Here is a 15,017-nt window from a genome sequence, read left to right on the forward strand (position 1 = left end):
GCACAGACACAACCACCATAGGCCTAACTATTTAGTACACATCAGCAACAATGTAACATTTAAAAAAATACGTTTTCAATCCATGGTTGGTTGAATCCCCAGATGCAGAACCCATGGATACAGAGAGGGCCGAATGAATTCTAAAAGTCACCATGAACAGTGAATTCTCTTGGTGATGGGATGGAATCATATTAATCTCTTTTTGTTTTGTTTTTTTATATTTCCCCATTTTTTATAATGAGCATTATTATTTCATGAAATGATTTTATAAAACTTTATAGCTCTTATTTGAGAAACCTAGCTCTCTAGAGGGGCTCTTAGAGCTTGTGGCTGTCAGCAAACACACAATGCAATCCAAGCCTTTCTGTACAAGTGCGGTACTCGACAGTCCTTAGAGCTCAATCCTGTTTGAGAGGGGAAAGAACGAACGTGAAGTGGTGTGTGAGAAGCAGGACACTGAGACCTTCTGGGGATGGGGTGCGGGGGGGAGTGAACCTTTCTCCCAGGCTCAGGAAAGTCAAGGTCACCAACAGGTGGGGAGGGGGTCTGCTTCCCAAGCTCGCCCTCCCCGGGGCAGGGCTGAGAGCCGGTACCTGAAGGATGGTGGGCATGCTTTCATCCAGGTCATTGTAGTAACTTGGCTGCTGGTTAAAGATGTTTCCTGAAAAGAGAAGCGAACGGTAGAAACTGGGAAGAGAGCGGGGGCGGAGAGGATATATGACAGAGGGTTGCCAGCAGGTTCTGTGACCTTTCTCCCCTTTCCTGAGCCTGCCTGAACTAGAGCAGTCCTGGCCCCGGGCCCTGCTGGCACCCAGCTTTGGCCCAGCCTAGAAACCTCCCAGGGTGGGGAGGAACTTGTGTGGTACAATTTAACCTCTTAAGCACCTGCCCCGTCAGACCAGCTGCCTGACATCCCCAGGGAGGGATCGCGCTTGGGCACTGGGCCTTACGTGACAGCATCGGCTTTGGAAGTGGGAGCTAGTCATCCAGGAAAATTAGGAGATAGGAGCTCTTTTCTAAGAAATCTGGATGCCAAATCCAGGATTCTTGCCAGGCCACATCTTCAATATTGTGAAGGAATCGAAGGAGACATCTCTTTGGAAAGTCACGCCCGGCTGCTGAATATGTGAGCCATGCCAAGCGCCCCCACTCCAAGGTGAGAGGCCTGCAAGGGACATGACACCCTCCCCATTCCTGGCACCGCACCTCCTCCTTTGCACCATCCTCAGCCTCAGAGAGCAAGCCCTGACCCCTCCTTCTCTAGGAAGTGACCTCCCCTAAGGCAGGTGTCACCTTCTCCAGGCAGTATCTCCTGACCCAGGCATCAGGAGATAATTCCCAGGGCCACACCAGGGTCCCCTCTGAACCCGAACAGCCTGGCATGAGGGAAGGCACTCTCTCAGATCTTTCCAATGCTTAAGCCTGGGTAACAGGGATTTTTATAAGCATCAAAAGAGATCAGATTTCACAATCTACCCGTGGGGACTTTGAAGTCCCTTTCCTCTCCTTTATCTGATTCTGATGATGGCGAAGAACTTTTGATCTCTTAAAGAAATAATTTAAAAAAATATATTTTATTGATTTTTTACAGAGAGGAAGGGAGAGGGATAGAGAGTTAGAAACATCGATGAGAGAGAAACATCGATCAGCTGCCTCCTGCACACCTCCCACTGGGGATGTGCCCGCAACCAAGGTACGTGCCCTTGACCGGAATCGAACCTGGGACCTTTCAGTCCGCAGGCCGACGCTCTATCCACCGAGCCAAACCGGTTTCAGCAAGAAATAATTTAAAAGGTATGGGACAGCACCCTGGCACATTTGACTCAGCTGGCGGGAGCATCACCCATGGACCAAAGGGTTGCGGTAAAATCATGTACATCTTTTACCGCTTACTGGGCAGGGCACATACCCAGGTCTTGGGTTTGACCCCCAGTCAGGACATGGGAGGCAACAGATCGATGTTTCTCTCTTGCATCAATGTTTCTCTCTCTCTCTTCCTTCCTCTCTCTCTAGAATCAATGAAGGACATATCCTCAGGTGAGGATTTTAAAAATAATTAATAATAATAATAAAAAACACGGATAGCAATGGCATCCTTTGAAACGTGTTCCTCAGCCGAAACAGTTCAGAAACCCAGGGTGAGGAGAAAGTACTGGGTGTTTGGAACTGTGTCCTACAATTTCAAGGTGAGCAGGACTGACAGGGGTGCTGGGGGAGCATCTCTCCATGCAGGACCCACTGCCGCCGCGATTCAAAGGGCATTGTTCCCTCTGTCGCATCTCAACAAAGCTCCTGTCTCTGATGGAGCCTTCCAGCCCACTGCCTCCGGACAGGAGCCAACTGCTGACGTCATTCCTTTCACAACTCAGAGATCCTCTCTGAACTCTGCCCCTGTCTGTTCTCGGCAACAATGCAAATCATGTCACTTCTGAGGCGGCCCCATCATCCCTGAGGCAGGGAGTGGCAAAGAACAAGAGCTCGAGAGTCAGGCCTATGTGACATAAATCCCAGCCTGGCCACTTATTCGTCTCGGCCTCTGACATTTGAAGCTCAGTGTCCTTGTCTGTAAGTGGGAGGTGACAGCACTATATCACAGGGCTTGTGAGGATCAACTGAGATAACGTGAGTGTCAGCCCCCCAGTGACCACTCAGAGACCACTCTGTCCCTGCTGCTCTTCCTGTTACCAGCTTCCCTACTCCTTCAACTGCTTAACACACAGCCTCACACGAGGACTCCAAGACCCTCGAGGAACCATGTGGGACACATTTCTGTCTCCCCTCCCCCATCGCCACTCATTTCAGAGTCGACACACATGTATCTAAGTCATTTCCAAGCACCACCCCCCACTGCTGCTCCGAATCCCCCCGCAATCCTCTAGGCGCCCACCTCTGGGACCTCCAGTTCGATGTATGGGGCCATCTCCATGCACCCCCCAGCCCCACACCCTACACACCTATCATCTTCTTGAGCAGCGGCGAGTTGCCTTTTCCAAAGAGCACGCAGAGGTCCAGGATCTTGGGGATGTCAAACAGGAAGTTGTTGTAGAGGATTTCTCCAAACGCAGAGGGGGAAATGAAGTGATCCTGGGAGCAGGGCAGAGAGAGGCTGAGAGACTGTCTGAGTGCAGATGCATTGCAGAGTAAGAGCAGGCGCACGAGAAACAACCTCAGGCCCATCACAGGGGACTGGACAGCAGATGAGGCTCCACCCACACCGTGGACACGTCTGCGAGTCCTATATTGACCTGGGGCAACAGCCATTTCATGTAAAAAGAAGCAACAGTACACGGTGCAGCATTTGGTTGGGGATTCATTCTAAAAACAGTTATGGCTGAATTACCAGGCTGTCTGCGATCACTTTCAAATACTCCAGGAAAAAAAAATCTCTGGAGGAGAGAGAAAATGAGATCGGCAAAATGCTGATAATTGTTTAAGTTGAGTGATGGGTACATGGGGTTCATTTGCTTTTGTGATTTTTGAAAATTTCCATACTAAAAAAAGTTTAATAAACCCCACAAGATCCGATTTTTAAAATAAACACACACACACACACACACACACACACACACACACATCTCTCTACTGAAAGGGAAAAAAAAATTTCCCTAAAGAAACATGTACCTTGCCCTAACCGGTTTGGCTCAGTGGATAGAGCGTCGGCCTGCGGACTGAAGGGTCTCAGGTTCGATTCCGGTCAAGGGCATGTACCTTGGTTGCGGGCACATCCTCAGTGGGGGGTGTGCAGGAGGCAGCTGATGGATGCTTCTCTCTCATCAATGTTTCTAACTCTCTATTCCTCTCCCTTCCTCTCTGTAAAAAATCAATAAAATATATTAAAAAAAAAAGAAACATGCACCTTAAGAGTAGTTATTGGGGGGAGGGGATTTTGTAGGTAACCTTCACTATTAACAAATATTTCTGTAATGTTTGTATTGTTTAGAGACAGTATTATTATTATTATTTATTGGTTTTAGAGAGAGGAAGGGATAGAGAGAAACATTGATGTGACAGAGAAACACCAATCAGCCTCCTCCCGCATGTGCCCCAACTGGGGATGGAACCCACAACCTGAGTATGTGCCCTGACCAGGGATCGCATCCACCACCTTTTGGTGTACAGAATGACGCTCCAACCGACCAGCCAGGGCAGCAGCATTATTATTTTTAAAATTGGGGGGTGGGAGGAGTAAAGGTGTTTAAACAGCACATACAAGTTCCTTTCAAAAATCGGAATCAGGATTTTCACCCTCTGACGCACAAGAAAAGGCAGAGTCACGCGTCAACTGGCACAGGGCCCTTGGCTCCATTGATGAAAACACTGGGTGTAATGCAGACGGACCCGGTGAGCTAGGGGATAAGGGAGGCGGCACAGATTTCTTCCCCAACGGCGGGAATAAAGGCAGAGCGGAGACAAAGAGGAAACTCGATACTTCCAGAGCCTTCCTTCCCAGGACGGAGAGAACGCACCACGGAGGTGTTGGGTGTCGGTGGTGACCTGTCACGGGACCAGGGGCTTACTTTGGATTCCTTGTGAGTGGACATGCGGAGGAAGGTGAGAAAAACACTGCGATGGAGACGCTTCTGCATGTCCGCAACCTCGGGGGCCGGGGCCACCCACTCGTCGAACTTGCGGGGCACATAGTGCAGGTAGGAGTCCAGGCACTTCTGCAGGGTCTCATCGAAGATGACCTAAGCCAGGCAACAGAGGAGAGCAAGGGTTTGTTCCCGACACCCAGGGGCTTGTGGGTGGACTGAGCAGGGGCTCGTGGCCGGTGGCCAACACTCCAACCCCAAGGGACTAAGAAGGCATGAATGAGCGAGGGCTACACACAAGTTTCTAAAAAGGACACGTTGGAAGGTGTTGGATAAACATCATTAAGACTGTGATACAAGACAGGGCAATCCAAACCCCAACTTCCTGTTAAGGATCCAGTGAAAAAAGGAGAGAAAAAAGCATCTCCTAGGAGGAGAGAAACAACAACAGAAAAACCAACCCAACAGCATGGCATGTGCGTTGTCTTAGCGTTAATTTTGATAGAATGTTACCTGGCACCAGAATTTAGCGTGAGGCAAGGCCAGGAGCCAGTCGAGGTCATTGGCTACGAAGGTGGCGCGCTCCAGGTACTCCTCCACTAGGGCGGGAATGTTGTCTTTAGGGGGCGGTTTGTATAACACAAAATACCGGTCTGCCTTCTGCTCGGGGTGCTACGGATCCAAAAACCACGTGTTAACGTGGCAGAGGTTAGTCAGCGAGGGCCCATTTGCCAACCCACAGCAATGACAACACTTGGCTGTTCCAACCGGTGACCCTCCAAGGAGCTTTTAAGCATAAAGAACCAAGTGTCTCTAACAAAGGGGCTTGGTTGCTTGCATCCAGAGAGCACTAGGCGGGCATTAAAAACCATGTTTTTTGGAGAATATTTTCATCACATGGGGAAAGGTTAAGAAAAGTAAAAGCAGGATACAAACCTCTCTAGTGAATATAATGTTTTTGGATTAAAAAATAAAGCAGACATTAGATAGATAGGTGATAGATAGATAGATAGATAGATAGATAGACAGACAGACAGACAGACAGATGTAACACATTCACATACAGGCTAAAAAATGAAAGTGTGTGTGTGGGACAACACTCTAAAACTGATAGCGGTTGTCTCTGGTGGGGAGATTTTGACTTGAAAATGCTTTCCAATTAAAAAAATGAAGATGTATTACTTTTTTAAATTATTTTTTAATTATGTAAGTGAGACCTGAGCATCTTTTCTTTCAAAGATCACAACACTGCAGAGAAGGTGAGCTGCCTGAGACTACACTCCCAGTCCCCGTGTCCGTCCATCCAGCGAGCATCCTTGCAGACCTTCTCTAGGTGTGGACGTTAAATTGTACCCACATAAGGTATTTGTTTAGATGCTTCCTCACAAAAATGGTATTATTCTAGATGTATTATGCCATATCCATTTCGTAATCAGGAAAAAACACCTCAGTAATTTTTTTGTAAAGACAAGATGCTAGTCGAATAGTTGCAGGTCTTGGCTTAGATTCACAAGTTCTCTCTTCCAATCCCGACCTTGCCATGAACAGACCCGACTTTGTTCACCATAAAGGAGAGCTCAGTTTTCTCCTCTGACTACATAAGGGCTGCTTTCTCCAGGGGAGATGGTAACAGGAGGAAGACCAGGCAACATCTCAGCTGTTATCAAACACATCCACCCACTTCCAGGTCTGTCAGTCCAGGGGGGACCGGAAAATCATGATGATTGCTAGTCTCCTTGACAACCACCTATGCCTCCCTACTGCCTAAGGCAAGTTTTCAAACTGTGGAGTCTTTGGGTTCCCCAAGGATTCCTGGGGGGCCGGGGAGGGGCATCTCTTGGGTGGGTCCTTAGGACCCTTCCCATTTAAATTAAAATGTATACAGTGGCGTTCCAGGTACAAATCTTTGAAAAAGGAATCCTGCTGACTGAACCCAGTTCAAAACTACTCTCTAGGGTCTAAATTCATCTCCTTGGTTTCCTGGCTTCCCCAAAACTCTTATCTGTTTGACACCTCACCTCTTAGGTCATTGCTCAGGCCAGGTTCCTCACCCATCCTCCACTCCGAAACAGACACCCCCCCACACACACATACACTGTCCCAAGATTCTACTCTCCTTACCATCCTACAAACATGGACTGGAACCCTGCGGTGCCACGTGTGGTGTAGCACATGAAGAAAAGCATCTGTGTGCTCAGAGACCGTGCTCCAGCGGGGAAGATGCACATCTAAGCCATCAAGAGAGCATAAAACAGAGCAAGTGACAGCTCAGACCTGCCAGAGGGACCGTGGGAGTGCAAGGGGCATTGACGATGCTTGGAGGACAAGGGCCAGCTCACTTCCCAAAGCAGGCAGCATCTGAGTTGGGCCTTGGAGAATGAGAAAGATTTTTAGAATGAAGAAACGGTATTTTTATGGAGGCATAAAAATGCGCCATATGAAAGGGAGGGCACAGATTGCACTGGGTGGTAGGAGATGGATTTGGAGGGAGAGAACACTGGAACGAAGACAATAAAAGCCACTAGTTATCGAGGGCCTGTCCTGTGCCTGCTGCTGAGTAGGTATGTTCCCCATCCTTTCTTTCTTACCTACAACAACTTCTGAAAAGGGAGATGGCATTTTTTTACAGAGGAGGAAACAAAGACTCAGTAAGCTTCAGGAACTTTGCCAAGGTCACATGGCTAAGGAGGCAACTGAGGCAGCGTGTGAACCAAAGCTTACACTGCAGACCTACTAAGTGACCTATGGTACCCCTGTGCTATCCTGGTCTCACTGCTTGTCCTTTTGAGGCGAGGAAGGACCAGATACTGCTAAGGTCTTTGAAGAACCTTGAATGCCAAGCTCAGAGTAGGGACTTTATTTCTTAGGAAATGGGGGCCACGGAAGATTTCAGGGCAGGGAGCGGCAGACCCCAGCTGTATCTTCAGCCTTCAGAGCTGGCTGAGGTCCCATTTGGTCAAAGGAGCTTTTGAGACATTCTCTGCCCACCAACCTTCTTGATAAGAAACCATTTGCACCATTCTCCAAATGCTCCACTTACATGCGTCTTGTCTTCCTCCAAAGCTCACTCACCCATTCTGGCCCAAGACTTGCTTTGGGATATTCAACAGCACCGAGTATGCACGGTGCACACAGTAGGTACTCAATAAACATTAGCGTGACCCATCACCCTGCAGAGGCAGCATGGTGGCTGTCCCTTGGCTAGAGATCTCCTTGTCCCACGTTAGGACTGAAGACACAAGTACAGGGTGGGTACAAACCCAGAACAATCTTTTAAGAGCTTCCAGCGGCCAGCAAGGTAACCCTCTTCGGCATGGCCAGCAAGACTACTCCTCGATCAGGCAACTGTCTCCCTCAGCTCATCCCTCTTCCCCCCCTACTCCCATTCAATGCTCCTGTCACGGTCACTCTTATCACCATCACTACTGAGTGTTTACTACGTTCTAGTACAGTGCTAATTCAGACGTCTCGTTTAATCCTCACAGCCACCGCACAAAGCTGGTTCTATTATTACCCGTTTTAGATCCCGAGGTATGGAGAGGTTACGTAACCTGCCCAAAGTCACACAGCCAAGTGTGTGTGACATTTTACTCAAAGCCCCTGGGGTACTGTTTCCACTTCAAGTGACTGGTGGCTGGTGTAGGAGTCAGGCTCTCTCAAAACAGCAGGACCTCTCGGGTCCTCCTGCCAGGCCCACCCTTGGCCCGTTGCTCTGCCTGGCTAACGCGTATTCATCCTTCAATACCCAGGTCAGGATCTCCCTCGTTCAGGAGCCTTCCCTGGCTGCGCGTGTCCTCCCACGACTCCCGAGGCCTCCCTGCCTACACACCCCGCTTTGGTCTGGATCAGCAGCCTGGACTTCCTCCTACCACCACCCTGATCACACTGCAGAGAAGCTACTGGTCGGCTTTTCTCTCAGGCCCCGGGCAGCTCCAGGGCAGGAACCATGTCTTTTCTCTTTGCAGCTCCAGTGCCCGTCACAATGGCTGCTGGGGTCCTTGACTCATTTACTGAATGTTCCTGGCCCTGGGAAGCCAGAATGAAGAGAAGGCACCAGGTCCCTGCTCGCCCGGAGCCCACAGTCTAGCAACCCTGGCGTTCAGTGTGAGGGGAAGGACCGAGGTGGAAAATCAGACCCAACCACTCAAGGAACCCGTCCCCACCAGTCCTGTCCCACAGAACTTTCTGCAGGAATGGAGCTGCTCTGCACCTGTGCAGGCCACCACTTACCCATGGGGCTATTTCCACTTAACTTAACTAAAGTTAAAATACATATCCGGTTCTTCAACTGAACAACCCACATTTCAACGGCTCAATTGTTATATTTGGCAAATGGCTACCCTACTGGACAGAAGAGTTTTCGATTTTCTGACAAATATCCTCCTTACATAAAAAGGTTATAAAAAAGAAACAAGAGGTTTTATAGCAGAAAGATGATGGGTCTGACCTCTAGGGTCAGCCTAGCTGGATTCCCATCCTGGCTCCCCTAATTTCCTATTTCTGTGACCTTGAACTCTCCGTTTCCTCATCTGTAAAATGCGGACAACCAAAATGCCTACTCATAGGTCTACGGTGCCGCTTACAAGAGATAATACAGGTGAAGTGTTTAGAAAGGTTTGGCCCAGCGCGAGTGCTCCGTGACTCTTAAGTACTATTAATAATACTCTTGGGAGCAATGGGAGGGCATGCGCAGCCTAGACAGCAGTTAGGAAGTAACAGGAAGCCATTCAGAAAGCAGGAAATAGAACACCAAGCTCTTGTTTCCCACGACTTCACTCAAGCCCCGGGAAAGCACTTCCTCCCACCTTGCAGGAGTAAGCTCATATTCTTGGGAAAGCAGCAAGGGGGCAGGGGGACTCCAGGCCCTGGGTCTGTCTCCTTCAGCAGCCTGGCACCTCCCTGTGGCTCTAATCTCCCTCTGCAGCTGGTAACTGGCATGCTCACAGCCTCCTTAGCTTTCAGTCTCACAGGCCCTGCCGGGTCTGTATGTGGCACTTCTTAGCCCATTGACGTTGAGATCAAAGACGGCCGGACCTCTGAAATCATTGTCCGCCGCCCCCGAAGTGTGGATAGCAGCTGAGATAGCTCTGAAAAAGGCCTACCTGAAACCTGAACACCTCCCACAGGGTCAAATGCCCAAACCCGGCTTTGGGATGGATCCATTTCCAGGCCAGCTCAGGCTAGCCAGAACTGCCCTCCGACTCTGATTCAAGATGCAGTGCTTTGAGGGAAGGTGTGGGGAGGTGACGTGGAAAATACTACTCAAATTCAGGCTGCGGCTTGGAATGGGAACTTCTACACTGGGCCTGGGAGGACCTAGGAGTGTCCCAGCTACTGAGTTACTGACCGTGGCTGTGAGGTCCTTCTCGGAACAGATAGAGAAGGAATTTACTTCGCACTTTTGAAATTGCAAGAATGATAATATCAGTCCGAAAGGCCTCAAGGCACCGGCTCACCAGCGCTGGTGATGTCCTCAGCTTTCCTGTCTTCGGGTCCTTGTGGGTGATCTGGAGTTGGTCCAGGGGCAGAGCTGGCATTGTGCTGCGTGACCCTCCTGAAAGGAATATGGATGGGAAGGAGAGAGCAGACACATAGGCTCCGGGTGCAAGGGGCCTGCTCTGGGCTGATCCCAGGAGCTGCAACCGCTGGCCTCAAGGGACTCCTGATGTGGGCCTCACAGGCCTGGTTCCCGGACTAACCCAGGCTACAGTGACTACACACTCCCCCGGTGACTCCCACACGCTCCCACCCTTTGAGGACTGGCTAAACGTGCCTACATGATCTTCACTGCGGCTCCAGCTCCGTGCCCTCCCTGGCCTGTGAGCTCTGTGAAGACAGTGCCCGGGCTCTCCTCCTCTTGCTAACTTTCCCACGACCAGCACAGGCCGGTGGAGAGGTGGCCTCATCCAAAGGTTTGATGAACCACGGAACAGGAGACCTTTCTTAGAACTCCAACCAGATTTTAAGTCGTTTGAGGGTGAAGCCATGGGCCTTTCCTCACTGGTAGAGTGTGTTAAGATTTTATAACCTTTCTAGGCATCAGGGAAGAAGGACATGGATGAACAGAAGGCTCAAGGAGGATGACAGAATTCACAGAAACTTGCTAAGTACAAGCTCCTTTCTACAGAGGCCCAAATCGGCTCAGAGTCAGTGAACGGCAGATCGCATGAACGGCAGGCGGATCGCACGTCTTCTGTCTTCCCATCCAATGCTCTTTTCACAATACCACGTGACCTGACCCACAGGAGGGCTGTGCACATTGGCTGTATCATGGAATGAAGTGAATTAGGCCCTTTAAAAGACACGCCATAAAGGTCAGCACCATCTCAATGACAACATGAAGACATACCATCACCTCCTGAGCCCTTTCAGATAAGCTGAGGGGCATGATCATCCAAGAGTTACATGGACTATAACATGTACACATGGATGTCCAGATCTCCGGTATCAGGCCAGGGCCTGGTGTTCGGAAGACACACCGATAAGGCAGGGTCTCTTCCCTGAGGAAGCTCACGTCCAAAAATAATGACAAGAGCCGCAGGAGCAACATGCTTATCACGTGCTGGCAACTCTTTCTCGGCATTAACTCAGTTCACACATGTTAACTCACTTTGCATGTATTGATGCTCATACCAACTCTAAGGTAGCTTCACTTTACCAATGAGGAAATAGAGGGTAATAACGCTAAGTGTTCAACACAGGACTTGGTGTATAATAAGCACTCAATAAAGTTAACTTGCCCTGACCCTTTTGGCTCAGTGGATAGAGCGTCGGCCTGCGGACTCAAGGGTCCCAGGTTCGATTCCGGTCAAGGGCATGTACCTTGGTTGCGGGCACATCCCCAGTGGGGAGTGTGCAGGAGGCAGCTGATCGATGTTTCTCTCTCATCGATGTTTCTAGCTCTCTATCCCTCTCCCTTCCTCTCTGTAAAAAAAATCAATAAAATATATTAAAAAAAAAAAATAACTTGTTGTTATCATTCAAGTCCCGACCATAGGCAGAGTGCCTTGGGCTTCTTCGCTTACTCAGCACTGACTTCATACGTTCAGGGTCCTGGGAGGGTCAATGACTATGCTTTGGCGTGGCTAGAGCTGTAACAGGAAATTTCCCAAACAAACACAGCAGAGAAAGGGAGAATGCCACAGAGAAAGTGACCTGTCACGTGGTTGTGGAAGGGTCGTATGACAAGATGGGAAGGAAGGGCATTAAAAAGCAAAGAGTAAGCATGAGCCAAGGCTCAGAGCCTGTGGTTTGAAGGAAGGGGAAGACATGGTTGGAAATGCAGGGTCAGGGAGGGGATGACAGACGTAGAGCGAAGGTGCTGGATAGGAAAGATGGGGCCAGTTGTTTAGTGGTGTTTTTATAAAGCCTTGAATGCTATGCTAAAGATTTTGGCTTTCCATCTGAAGGCAGCGAGGAGCCATTTAAGTAGAGGAGAGACATGATCAGAAAGAGAAGACAATAACCTGGTGGCAGGAGAGACCTCCGAGGAACCATTGGAGAGCAAAGTCTGGGTTAATCCTCTCACTCATCCACCCAAAGATTTCTGAGCACCTTGTATCCAGGCACTGAAGCCCGCAGAATGCTCAGGTGCACAAGTAACAGGCCCGTCTGCCCTTCACGGAACTTAGTCTTGAAGGGAAAGACAGCAGTGAGTCAAACAGTCATACAAACAAGTGAATCTCAACACCATGACGTATGCTACGTAGGTCAGGCCCCTGCAGCTATGACAGAGAGCCGACGGGACAGAGGAAGGCTGTCAAGGAAGATGTGCGTTTTCCTCTCAAGTATGGGCAGAAACTAACGAGGCAAAGAACGAACGTGAAGACCTAACCGGTTTGGCTCAGTGGATAGAGCGTCGGCCTGCGGACTGAAGGGTCACGGGTTCGATTCAGGTCAAGGGCATGTACCTTGGTTGCGGGCACATCCCCAGTAGGAGGTGTGCAGGAGGCAGCTGATCGATGTTTCTCTCTCATCGATGTTTTTAACTCTCTCTCCCTCTCCCTTCCTCTCTGTAAAAAATCAATAAAATATATTTTAAAAAAAGAACGAACGTGAAGTTTCCAAAAGAATAAGGACAACGATCACGGCAATGTCTGTGCCCACCACTGCAACCCCAGTGCCAAGCGGGACAGCAACGCCAAGAGTTAGGAGAGCACTTTCTTTAGAAGGGGAGCTGGGTGCAAGCACCAATTACTGTCAGGCCGGGGCGCATTCCCAGAGCTACCGCTGCCTCAGTTTCCCTGTCATCACCCTTCTGGTCTCAATTCAACGCGACTCTCCTACAGACGGTCCTATCTCAAGTATTCACTCCCCCAGTCCCTGTCCTATATTTAACTATCTTGCGCCTTTACCTGTCATTGACTGTCTCCTCCCACTAGCCTGTGCACTCCATGCGGGCAGGAGTCCTGTCTGTCTTGCTCCGTGCCTAGATCTGCGCCCGGCACGTAGGAGAAACGTGACATATATTTGTTGAACTAATGAATGAACCCCGAGGAAACTGAACGATGCGCGGTCCCCTCATCCCAGGATGAAGTTGCGGGGACCGCGACTCGTTCAAGTCACTCTGGGGCCGAGCCTCGAACCCCGATACTTTCTGGCCTCGTGGGGGTAAGGGGGCGACTCCAGGCCCCTGGGGCAGCACAGCCCAGGCCCTGTCGTGGACACAGAGTGTCCCGAGGCAGCCCGAGGCACGGCCGCGGCTCCTCCCAGGCCCGGTGCCCCGCATCCAGCCACGGACTCACCTCGGCGGCTCCACTACCGGCTCTGTGCCGCCGCCGCCGCCGCCACCGCCGCCGCCGCGGTCCACGGTGACAGCTCCCAGTAAGCCGGCACTTCCGGGGTCAAACGGCGATTCCGCAGACAATGATAGGAAGCCTGGACCCGGCCCCGCCCCCGACGCCAACTGCCACCAGGAAGCCGGGCCCGAGGCCACGCCCCCAGTCTTAAGACTCCGCCCCCACAAGGACCGGTCTGACTGTGGCCACGCCCTCATCCCTCCTTTCTCCCTGCGGGTGGAAGGTAATATTAGGTTGTGATTCCACCTTTTGGAAAATCCAAGTAGAATGCTCAGAGAACCACCCCTCCTGCTTCAGCCCACTTGGAGTAGGACAGACTCCTTAACCAGAGTGGAGGGGCATGCGATTGTGTGAGTTCTCTACTCCTGTGCAACAAAATTACCCCCAAACTCAGAGGCTTAAAACAATGCCACACACATAGTAGGTGCTCAAGAAATTTTAGAGAGGAGGAAGGAAGGGAGGGAGGGAGGGAAGAAGGGAGAATCCTCTATCAGGGTTAACTCTTGTATTTCTTTCATCTCTGTTTTCTCCCCTTTGCATGGAGAGATGAATGAGGAAGTGACCTTCTAAAGGCGGCATCCTTGTCTGAGCTAACATATGTCCAACTGGAACTAAATTAAAAAGCAATTCTGGGTATTAATAATTTATTATTGCACTTGGTTCCTGTGGGTTAGGAATGAAAAGAAAAACAGTTGCTGAAGGATGAGCCTTCAGCTTTGTCCTATTGCACGTGTGTTCTCTGCACGCTCCCCACAGTGCTGCTCCCCACAGTGCTGGGTGCACTGGCTCCCACAGCGGCTTCACCACCTCTGGCTCCTTAGAGCCACAGAGACTACGGTAGCAGCAGCTCTCTCCAGGTTGGGGGAGATTTTGGTTATTGTTTTCCTTGGTGGATTTTGTGTTTTCTGTTATCTGTCTTGATCATGTATTATTTTTATAATTGGAGAAAAATTGCATACTTTAAAGTAAAAAAAATAGGGGGGGGGGCGCTGCTTGAATATCCCTACATCATAGCCCCTGGCTTCCTTCAGAGGGAGCCATCCAAAAGATCAAAGTGGCTTGACGGGTGGTTCTGGCTCAGGGTAGGTATCTCATGAAGATGCAATCGCATGTCAGAGGTGACTGCATTCATCTGAAGCCTTGATCAGAGCTGAAGGATCCAAGGTGGCTCGTTAATGTGGCTGGCAAGTTGGCACTGGCTACTGGCAAGAGGCCTCACTTTCTCTCTGCAGGGCTGTCTGACTATCCCCACAACATAGCCCCTGGCTTCCTTCCGAGGGACCCATCCAAGGGCTCAGGCGGAAGCAGCAAGGCCTCCATGACCTAGCTCTGGAAGCCACACATCACCCCCTCCGTTGGGCATGTAGGCTAACCTTGGTTTAGTGTGGGAGGGCACTGCACAAGAGCGTGAATATCAGAAGACGACATCATTGGGGGCCATCTTGGAAGCTGGGTACCACATCAATTTAAGATGAGCCTTGCCAATTGGCATATTCCAAACCCTCAGCAATAGTGATTGGGTGAAAAATACATACATGATCCAAATTACCCAATGATAGCTAACTCCAGGATCTTTATTGGAGTCGAAGTGAAAGAAAAGCTCTCTTTCTGATGAGGTTGCTAGCCGTAGGAATGAACTAAGCCTGGAGGTTACACTAAGCCTGCCAGAGGCTGCTACTTGGAACTC

General features: G+C 50.1%; 1 protein-coding gene across 7 annotated transcripts in view; it reads right to left on the reverse strand.

Moving 5' to 3' along the window:
- ASCC2 (activating signal cointegrator 1 complex subunit 2) overlaps positions 1-13,377 on the reverse strand; it is a 31,478-nt gene extending 18,101 nt beyond the window's left edge. For 2 of the 7 annotated variants that reach the window (XM_080650821.1, XM_080650820.1), the window contains exons 1-6: positions 13,277-13,377; positions 9,989-10,086; positions 5,046-5,204; positions 4,518-4,688; positions 2,955-3,084; positions 594-661 (exon numbers count right to left, since the gene is read on the reverse strand). In XM_080650821.1, the coding sequence (XP_080506947.1) occupies positions 594-661; positions 2,955-3,084; positions 4,518-4,688; positions 5,046-5,204; positions 9,989-10,069 (609 nt within the window). In that variant the 5' untranslated portion in view covers positions 10,070-10,086; positions 13,277-13,377. Of the gene's footprint in view, positions 1-593; positions 662-2,954; positions 3,085-4,517; positions 4,689-5,045; positions 5,205-9,879; positions 10,087-13,276 lie in introns of all 7 variants that reach the window. The other 5 variants (XM_080650826.1, XM_080650825.1, XM_080650823.1 and 2 more) reach the window with 5 other exon arrangements.
- Between the last annotated feature and the right edge of the window lie 1,640 nt (positions 13,378-15,017).

This window comes from Plecotus auritus, assembly GCF_963455305.1.
Source record: "Plecotus auritus genome assembly, chromosome: 13".
In the NCBI taxonomy this organism is placed as follows: Eukaryota; Metazoa; Chordata; class Mammalia; order Chiroptera; family Vespertilionidae; genus Plecotus; species Plecotus auritus.